Source organism: Opisthocomus hoazin, chromosome 12, assembly GCF_030867145.1.
Source record: "Opisthocomus hoazin isolate bOpiHoa1 chromosome 12, bOpiHoa1.hap1, whole genome shotgun sequence".
Lineage (NCBI taxonomy): Eukaryota > Metazoa > Chordata > Aves > Opisthocomiformes > Opisthocomidae > Opisthocomus > Opisthocomus hoazin.
In genome coordinates, this window is record NC_134425.1 from 2,395,090 (window position 1) to 2,405,100 (window position 10,011).

Below are 10,011 nucleotides of genomic sequence, written 5' to 3' on the forward strand. Positions count from 1 at the left end.
ATTAATGCCCCTGGAGTTTTAGCTAACGATCTCCAGGCGAGGGGGAGGAAGAGGTGGGTGTGCTGAGCCCCTGTAGGCTCACTGAGCAGGCTGCTGCGGGCAGAGGGACCCCGGTCCCCAGCCCCTCTCTGCCCCAGGTCCAAGCTGGGGCTTGCAGGACGTGATGCTGAAGGGCACCGGGACCCCCCACGCCGGCAGCACCGGTGGGATGGCTCAGACCCTCAGGCAGCAGCGCTGGACTGGAGCGAAGCATCTCGCGTGTGGCCCTCGGTGCTGAGCTCCCTGGGAGACGCCGGCGGTGGCCGTGAGCCGGCCGGTTGCCACCAGCCAGGCAGGGTGTCCTGCCCACCACCCAACAAACCACAGCCCCCGCCGGCGATAATATCAGGTGTCTTGCTTTGATTAAGGTTATTTAAGCTTTTTACCGAAACATAAAACCTGATTGTTTGCATAAACAACCTAATTGGATTATAGTGCACAGCATCGCTAATGCTGCGGGCTGGCTGGGAGCCGGCGGCAGCACCGGGGCCACGCTGGCAGTCAGGGCTCCTGCCTCTGCCACCCCCGGGGGGGTTTTGGTGGGGAGTGGGTGAGATGCCTCCGTGCTGGGGTGCGCACCCACCCGCCACCCCTCCCAGCCACAGACGGACCCGACCTCGGGGTGGGCGACGGCCACGCAGCGTCACCGGTGTCCCCAGCACATGGCCTTGGTTGTGCCCTTGGTGGTGCCGTGCCTGCTGGGGGAGAGGGGACGAAGGCTCTGCTCCGGCACTGCCTGCGGGAGGAGGAAGAGGAAGGAGGAGCGAAGGTGCTGAGCGGGAAGCGGGGGGCCGGGAGCCCCGGGCGGGCGGCTTCGCAGGAATGCTGCCGGCACGGCGTTTCCATGGCTGGGAGCTGCAGAAGGCTTTCATGGCAAAAGGCGGAGAGGCTCCATGAATATTTCATTAGGAAAGCAATGTGGTGTGCTGCAGAGAACATCTGGCTGGAGTCCCTGGAGACCCCTGCCTTGCGCAGGAAGCAGGAACTGTGAAATATGGAGGAAAACGAGGGAGAGAGGGAGACGGGGGGAGCGCCCCGCAGCACGGGGAGCGTTCCTGCCCCCCCGGCCCCGCAATGAGCAGCACGGGGCAAGTGAGAGGCTTCGTCCTCCCGTGGATGGCAGCTCTGGGAGGACTGCACGAGGCGGTGCCGTCTGGATGCTGGAGGGACCTTTTCCAGTCCATCTCCGTGGGATGTTCTGGGGACTTGGCTGCAGCACGGTCTGTCCCTGGCAAGCAGGGTGCTGCGTTTAATCCCAGTATCCGACGCAGGAATGGGCAGAGCTGCTCCTCCAGCTTGGAGCTGCAACGCACAGGCTGGCTGCGGGGTTGCCAGGCGTGGACCAGCCTGGCCAGCGATGCTCGAGCTTGGGATGGGATGGGATGGGATGGCGTGGCATGGCATGGCATGGCGTGGCATGGGATGGTGTGGCATGGGATGGCATGGCATGGCATGGGACAGGAGAGGACAGGACAGGATGGGACAGGACGGGGTGGGATGAGACAGCTCCTCTTGTTCCACAGCCCTCCCAGGGAGATGCTGATGCCCTCAAAGCTGGGTGCTGCAGCAATTCCTGGGGCTGAGCCCCTGCCCCGGCTCCTGTAAGAGATAGGTGCTGAAGGCCGAGGACCCTGAGGGAGGTTTGTCCTGGTGGTGTTGGTGCAGAGAGGACATCCCTGGGCACAGGGGTGCTGCTGGGCACAGTCTGGGTCCTTCAGGGGTGCAGAGCAGCAGGCAGGAGTCAGGGTGGTGCAGGATCTTGGCATGGCAACGTCTCTTATTCCCCTTCTGTGCTGGTTCCTTCCCCTGGTGCCGGCCAGGTTTGGCGCGTGGGGGCCTGGCCAGAGCCCTTTGCCTTCGTGTGGGTGCTGGTGGAGCTGCGAAGCCACGGTGTTCCTGGCACGCCGACGTCTGCTGCTGGCCCCGACATCGCTCCCGCACCGCGGGGCAGGCAGCACGCTCACTGACCCGGACCAGCTCCGGTGCTGCCAGACAGGCTCTGCCCTGCACCCCTCAGCCCCCTCCCCAAGGCTCCCAACACCCCCCAGCACCCCCAGCCCTGTGCCATGACCGGTGGGACCACGAGCTTCCCAACACCTCTCCCTGCTGCCCTTCAATCCTCCCCGTCCCTCCTCCTCCTCCTCAGCATGGCGGTGGGCGCGGAGGTCTCTCTGCCCACCCTCCCCTTCTCCCTCCTCACCCAGCCACCCAGTTCCCTCGTCCCCAGGCTCAGCTCTGCCATAGCCCCAGTTTGGAAGCAGGGGGACGGTTCCAGCGTGCGTCCTTGGGCTCACACCGTCCCGGCTCTGCCCGCCGCCCCGCGCGGCTCCCGGCACCGCCGCCGCCGGCAGACAAAGCCCAACCAGACAAAGCCGCAGCCTCCCTCGCCGGCCCCCGCATGCACGGCCAGCGGGACGGCAAATCCCCCTTCCGCAGCCACCGGCCGAGCCCAGCTGCCACCCGGAGCCCTCGCCTGCCCGGACCGGGCAGCGAAGGGCTGGCAGCACCGCCATGGCGGGGCAGGCCATGGGCGGGAGAGCGGCGGGACGGCCGGGGAGGCCGCGGGCAGCCGAGCCGGCCGGGATGCGCAACCCCAGCAGCAGACGCATGCACACGCAGCCTTTAAAACGAAGGCAAATACCTCTCTCCTCTCCGGCTTCACCGTCTGCTACCCGTCCTGCCTTGGCCATGCCGTGCCTCCGCCGCGCTGCCCGTCCTCCACGTGTCCCGCGCCGGAACGGGCTGCCAGACCCTCCTCTCTGCCGCCGGCGGGTTTTGGCCCCGCGCTGCCTGCTGGCGTTTTGGCACCGGCAGCCTCGCCGCTCCAGCGATGGCATGTGTCCATTATTTTCTTTTTGTTTTGTTTTTTTTTTTTCCTCCTCTCTCCCTTTCACAATCCGTCCTCCCCAGCCTTCTCCGCCGGTGCCTCCGGAGCCGCCTGCGGTGCCAGCTCGCAGGGAAATTGGCAGCGAGCGCGGCGCAGGGATCCTCCCGCAGCTGACGGAGCCCCGCCAGGCGCAGGCAGCCCTTCTGCCAGCCACCAGCCTTGGCACGGGGGGCCGGGGGGCCTTGGGGGGCTGCCGACGCTTGGCAGCTCTTCCCCGGCACCGCGTGCCCCAGCCGCCGCCGCGGCTCCGCTGCCAAAAGCCAAATGGGGGGAGGAAAAGGGGAAAGCGGCAGAGAGAGGAGCTGGCTTTGCCGTGCCCAGCGGCGGGGGACCTGCCGGGGGCCCCTTCCCTTTGCCACCGCCATCTGGGCGACGTCCTTGTCCCTCGGCGGAGAGCGCGGGAGCCTGGCCGTGGTGCCGGCATCGCAAGGGGAGGCTCAGCCCTGCCCGTCTCCGCTCGTGCCCCCAGCCCAGCCAGAAGAGCCCATCCCAGCGATGGCACGCGCCGACGCAGCCCAGCTCGGCGATGCTGCATGGCGAGCACGGCTCCCGCGGACACACCTCTTACCCAGCATCCGTCTGCCGCGTAGGGGGGCCCGGGAAATTGGGAAGGGGAGAGCGGAGGAGGGACTTCTGGCCATGGGTGGGTGGTTTTGGGGTGCCCTCCGGCCGTGTGTCACTCTGCACGGCTGCCTCAGCCTCGTGCGACACCGCGTCCCCACCCCGTGCCGAAATCCTGGCGCAGGTGGTGCGGTTGTGCCATGGCTCTGTCCTGGCCAGCCATTGGCATTGCAGCCATCCCCGCTTCTCCGGCTTTTCTGCCCCAAATTCCTGGTCTCGATGTCTTTTTGAAGGGAGAAGCAGGAGGGTGGCTTGAGCGTCCACTGTAGCCCAGGTGTCCCCAGTGCCAATGCCCCAGGAGGGTCCCCGAGCCCAAGGGACGCTGCGGGGACAGCCGGGCAGCACACAGGGGACAGGCTGCCAGCCCAGAGCCAGCCCAGCGCCCCGCTTGGCTTCACCCAGAAGAAGTCATTTACTGAGAGCCGCATTTATTGGGAGAGCAGGGGTGCTGGGGCTGCCTCGCTGCCCTCTCCCAGCCCCACGGCACAGCCCCACGGCACAGCCCGGTGGGGCAGAGCACCCAGAGCACCGGCCAAGCCACCAGCACAGAGCACCCAGAGCACCGGTCAAGGCACCGGCACGCAGAGACCTGCCTGCCATCACCATTTAATAGATTCACCCTCTAATAGGAGATGCATTTAATGGGGTTGGCAGGACACACCAGGAGCCTTCTATGGGGCAGGATGGGGCCATGTGCGGGTCACACAGGCCCCATCCCGCACCCAGTGTCCCCGTGCAACGCCACGTCCCACCCTGAGAGCCACCGGCTGGGGATGCTGCAGCTCCCAGGACTGTGGTGACGGTCAACGCTGTGGGAAGAGCCCCGGGAGCCGTCCCGGCATGCCCCTCTGCCCTTGTCCCCGTCCCCCGGCGGCTGTCCCCCAGCCTGCCCGTGTCACACGTGCGCCTGCTATTTCCTCAAATAAGCAGCTAATCTCCATCAATCATAATTTCGCGCAATTATCATAATAGGGCCATTTTGCACTTATCCTCGCCACGTGATGCAGGAGGCACTTACGGCTCCACTTCACGCCGAGCGTCTCTGAGCTGCTCCCATCCCCGGGGAGTCCCGATGGCAATCGCGTCCCCCGCAAGCCCCTGGCGACAGACCCGTCCCCTGCCACCCCGGTGCGGGCAGTGGCTCCTGCAGCAGGTTCTCGTGCTGGGCAGGATGCCAGCGCAGGGGGACAAGAGCGGGACCCTGTCCCCTGGCTCGTGTCCTCCCACCGCACCAGCAGCACAGGGGTTAAACCCCAAAACCGGGGCGATTAATCTGGTTTCTCCCACCATATGGCCATGCCGGAGCTACCGCAGCAGCCTCCCGGTTGCGCCGATGCCACGCGGAGCGTGGTGGGGACCAGATTAGGGGCGCTGGGAGGCGATGAGGTGGGAGATTAGGGACCAGCAGATGGATGGAGCTCAAACGTTTTGCCCCACCTTGTTTACTACTTGCTCTAATAAATGCTTACCAATATCTGCAGGGTGGGTGTCAGGAGGATGGGGCCAAGCTCTTTTCAGTGGTGCCCAGTGACAGGACAAGGGACAATGGGCACAAACTGAAGCAGAGGAAGCTCCAGCTGAACCCGAGGAAGAACTTCTTCCCTCTGAGGGTGACGGAGCCCTGGCCCAGGCTGCCCAGGGAGGCTGTGGAGTCTCCTTCTCTGGAGATATTCAAGACCCGCCTGGACAAGGTCCTGTGCAGCCTGCTCTGGGTGACCCTGCTTCAGCAGGAGGGTTGGACTGGATGACCCACAGAGGTCCCTTCCAACCCCTACTGTTCTGTGATTCTGTGATTCTGTGATTCTTCAGCAGTGGTTGAGGACCCCAGCACAGGCTCTGGCTCTGTCCCCGCTTGGGCTGGGGCAGGATGGGGCTGGGGACACAGTGCCCACGGCCTCAGGGTGTCCCAGCGGGGACAGGCGGGCTCCCCGCTCGCTGTGCTCTGTCCTCACCCCAAGCAGCACTGCGGCAGCAGCCCCGGGTGCCCCCATCCCATCCCATCCCATCCCATCCCATCCCATCCCATCCCATCCCATCCCATCCCATCCCATCCCATCCCATCCCATCCCATCCCATCCCATCCCATCCCACCACGGAGCACCAGGCTGGAGCTGCCGCCAGCAGCCACGGCGCTCGCCCTGAGCATCAAGCTCCTCGTAACCCAGCAGCGTTTGTGGTGTTTACACCACCGTAGTAATTACTTTCCTTTTTTTTTTTTAATAAATACAGATGTTGCCACAAGTAAACTCTAATGTAATAAAAGCTTTCTGCTGGATCCATAATTAATCAGCGAGCTGAGTAAGGCAGGGGGGGAGCAAGTGGAAAACCCTGCTGCCGGTGCGGGCTGCGGGGCTCGCACCCGGCTGGGAGGGAGGCGAGGACCCGTGGTGGCAGCCTGGGGACATCCCAGTGCCCTGGGGACCCTTGCAGCAGCCCAGCGAGCCTGGGGCTCAGGGGTCCATGGGCGGGCAGGGCTGCGACGCACCCCGGTCCCAGCTTTTGCAGTGCCTGGCTGCTCCGTGACAGCCGCAGCCACCGGGTGTTTTGCTCCCAGCTGTGGTGGCACATCTGGACTGACCCCCTCCCCGACGCGGCACCCCTGCCACCCCGATGCGGAGAACGGGGCCAGGCACCGCGCGTCGCTCCCTGTGCTGCCAAACGCCGGCACGGGGCGAGCCGGCTCTGCCGCTGCGGAGTGATCCGTACCCCGCTCTCCCAGCGCTGGCGATGTCGGGGAGCAGCACTCTCCCTCCCGGCCCCGGGGAGCAGCGTGCGGCCCCGGCAGCCCCCGGGGTGCTCGGCGGTGAGCGGGTGCTGCCCGCAGCCAGGGCTGAGCATCATCTCCGGGGACGTGGCTGATGCAGATGGCCGGTGGGCACCAGGTGCCGGGGGATGGAGCGGCAGAGGGTGGCTCGGGGTGGACATCTGCTGCGGACACGGCCAGCTGGCCTGACAGCCCGCCGCGGCCGGGGGTCCCAGCAAAACCCGGGGGGGCCATGCGGTCATGGAGGAGCATCCTGCCCAGCGCATGAATCCATGGCTGTCCCAGCCCTGTCCCCAACCCCCGCACCCTGTCCCCGCCAGCCCCTGGACCACCGCAGCGACGATGGCACCCGCTGCCGTCAGAGACCCCGCTGCGGGCACACAGCCTGCTCCCCCGGGGGGGTCAATCCCTGCAGCCTGCGGGGACCTGGGGAGGCCGGTGACAGATGGCAAGCACGAAAAGGAGAATGAAAGCAGCGATGGCAGGGCTGGGGCAGGCGGTGGCAGGAGCCGGGCAGTTCTGCAGGGCAGCACGTGGGCACTGGGCGCACTGAACCCTTCGGCGGGGAGACTGGTGCCTGCTGGCACCGGGGGCTGGCCCGGAGCTGCTGGGTGTGAGGGGTCCCTCCTGCAGCAGCTCGGCACGGGGCGGGCGTGCAACGGGAGCCGGGCACCAGCCGTGCAGTGGAGAGGGGTTCAACGGGGAGCCGGGCACGGGCCGTGCGATGGGGAGCTGCGCACTGGGGAGCCATGCAACGGGGAGGGAGACGTGCAACTGGGAGGGAGATGTGCAGTGGGGAGGGAGATGTGCCATGGGGAGGGAGCCATGCAATGGGGAGGGAGCCATGCAATGGGGAGGGAGCCATGCCATGGGGAGGGAGATGTGCAATGGGGAGGGAGACGTGCAACTGGGAGGGAGATGTGCAATGGGGAGGGAGCCGTGCCATGGGGAGGGAGCCATGTAATGGGGAGGGAGCCATGCCATGGGGAGGGAGATGTGCAATGGGGAGGGAGACGTGCAACTGGGAGGGAACCACGCAACGGGGAGCTGTACAGCAGGGAGAGAGCCCTGCAGCAGGGAGGGAGGGGTGCGATGGGGAGCTGTGCAGCGGGGGGGGCGGTGTACAACGGGGAGGGAGCTGTGCTATGAGGAGCTGTGCCATGGGGAGCTATGCAATGGGGATGGAGCCATGCAGTGGGGAGGGAGACGTGCAGTGTGGGAGGGAACCACGCAACGGAAAGCTGTTGAGCAGGGAGGGAGCCGCTCAACAGGGAGCTGTGTGATGGGGAGGGAGGGGGGCAATGGGGAGCTGTGCAATGGGGAGGGAGGGGTGCAATGGGGAGCTGTGAAATGGGGAGGGCGAGGGGCAATGGGGAGCTGTGCAATGGGGAGGGAGGGGGGCAATGGGGAGCTGTGCAATGGGGAGGGAGGGGGGCAACAGGGAGCTGTGCAATGGGGAGGGAGGGGGGCAATGGGGAGCTGTGCAATGGGGAGGGAGGGGGGCAATGGGGAGCTGTGCAGTGGAGAGGGAGGGGGGCAATGGGGAGCTGTGAAATGGGTAGGGAGGGGGCAATGGGGAGCTGCGCAGCGAGGAGCCGTGCAAAGGGAGCCGAGCAGCATGGCCGGCGCAGGGCTGGTGGGTGCACACCCCGCCATGGCCGGGCTCTGCCCGAGGCCAGGCTCCTGTCCCCGCTTCCGCTCCCAGCCCCGCTGCGCCTCGCTGGGCTGCCGGCCGCCGGCCCCGGGTGGAAACGCACCTGAGGGAGGTGGGTGGGGGTCACCCCGGCCGCCCCGCTTCACGCTCTGCCGCGCACAGCCGGAAAAACAAGGCTCCAGCGGCGGAGCGGGAGGGGACGTCACCAGGACCCGTGCCGCCAGCGAAGGACCGGCACATGGCGGCTTGCGCGGCACGAGGGCCACGCGTCTCGGTGCAAGGCGCTGCCCCGCTGCCCAGCTCTGCCCCATTCCACCATGGCTGCACCCCTGTGCCCATCACCCACGGGTGCCCCTGGCCGTGCCAGTGAGCCGCAGGGAGAGGGTCTGGCTGCCCCCGGGCGTGTCCCATGCGTCCCCTGCTGCTGCAGGGGCGAATGCAAATCTGCAGCGGGACCGGCTAAAAATAATGAACCGGGCCGGGTTTCCGCTCGGTGCCGCGGGGCTGCGGTGGGGTTGGCCGTGCCATGGCCCGTCCTGGCTCCCGTCGAGCCTCTGCCCAAGCCCTGCGTGGAGGCTCGGCCGGGGGGCTGGGTACGGCCATGGGGACAGGGCAGGAGGGGAACGCGGTGCTGCCGCGGCCGGGGAGATGCCGCTCTGCCACCATGTGCCACCATGGCGATCGCTGGGTGTCCTTGGGGTGTCTGTGTGTCACAGAATCACAGAATCCCACCATGGCAGGGGTTGGCAGGGCCCTCTGTGGGTCACCCAGCCCAACCCCCTGCCCAAGCAGGGTCACCCAGAGCAGGCTGCACAGCACCGCGTCCAGGCGGGGCTGGAATATCTCCAGAGAAGGAGACTCCACAGCCTCCCTGGGCAGCCTGGGCCAGGGCTCCGTCACCCTCAGAGGGAAGAAGTTCTTCCTCGGTTTCAGCTGGAGCCTCTGCTCCAGTTTGTGCCCGTTACCCCTTGTCCTGTCACTGGGCACCACTGGAAAGAGTCTGGCCCCGTCCTCCTGACCGCCCCCCGCAGATATTTAGAGGCATTTCGAAGGTCCCCTCTCAGCCTTCTCTTCTCCAGGCTGAACAAGCCCAGCTCCCTCAGCCTCTCCTCGTAGAACAGATGCTCCAGTCCCCTCCTCATCCTCATAGCCCTCTGCTGGACTCTCTCCAGTAGCTCCTGATCTTTCTTGAACTGGGGAGCCCAGCACTGGACACAGCACTGCAGATGGGGCCTCCCCAGAGGGGAAGGAGAACCTCCCTCTCCCTGCTGCCCACACTCCTCTTGATGCACCCCAGGATCCCATTGGCCTTCTTGGCACCCAGGGCACGCTGCTGGCTCATGGTCACCCTGTCGTCCCCCAGCACTCCCAGTCCCTCTCCGCAGAGCTGCTCTCCACCAGGTCCCCCCCAGCCTGTACTGGTGCCTGGGGTTGTTCCTCCCCAGGTGCAGGACCCTGCCCTTGCCCTTGTTGAACCTCATCAGGTTCCTCTCTGCCCAACTTTCCACCCCTGTACCAGGGGTGTCTGTGTGTCCCCGGGGTGTCTGGGATTCCCTGGGGTGTCTGTGTCACCCCAGGGTGTCTGTGTGTCCCTGAGGTGTCTGTGTCACCCCAGGGTGTCTGTGTGACCCTAGGATGTCTGTGTGTCCACAGGCTGTCTGTGTGTCCTCGGGCTGTCTGTCCTGGGGCTGTCTGTGTGTCCATGGGTGTCTGTGAGTCCCCAGGACGTCCGTACCCCCCAGGAGGTGCGGTGGGGCCCCACATGGGGCCCAGGCCACCCCTCAGCCCTGCTGCAATCCAGGGCAGGCCTGCAGCCCCGTGGCGTCACCGACGCCTGCCGCGACGTCAGAGCACAGCGTGGCGATGACGCGGGGACCCGCAGTGACATCAGAAGCACGCTGTGACGCCAGCAGGGGATGCCGACCACGCGGCGCCACAAGCCCCGCCCCCAGTGGGCGGTTTGGGGCCAATTCATCATAAAACGGGTGCGGGGCCGAGGGGGGCGGGGAACGTTCGGTCGCGGAACGCCCGGGTTGCGGCGCCGCG

General features: G+C 66.4%; 1 protein-coding gene across 1 annotated transcript; it reads right to left on the reverse strand.

The window, feature by feature from the left end:
- Positions 1-1,587: 1,587 nt before the first annotated feature.
- On the reverse strand, positions 1,588-3,467 carry LOC142362797 (uncharacterized). The gene is made up of 2 exons (XM_075433408.1): positions 2,681-3,467; positions 1,588-1,916 (listed from the first exon to the last, which is right to left on the reverse strand). The coding sequence occupies exons 1-2, from the start codon at positions 3,459-3,461 to the stop codon at positions 1,588-1,590; spliced, it is 1,110 nt and encodes a 369-aa protein (XP_075289523.1). The 5' UTR covers positions 3,462-3,467.
- Between the last annotated feature and the right edge of the window lie 6,544 nt (positions 3,468-10,011).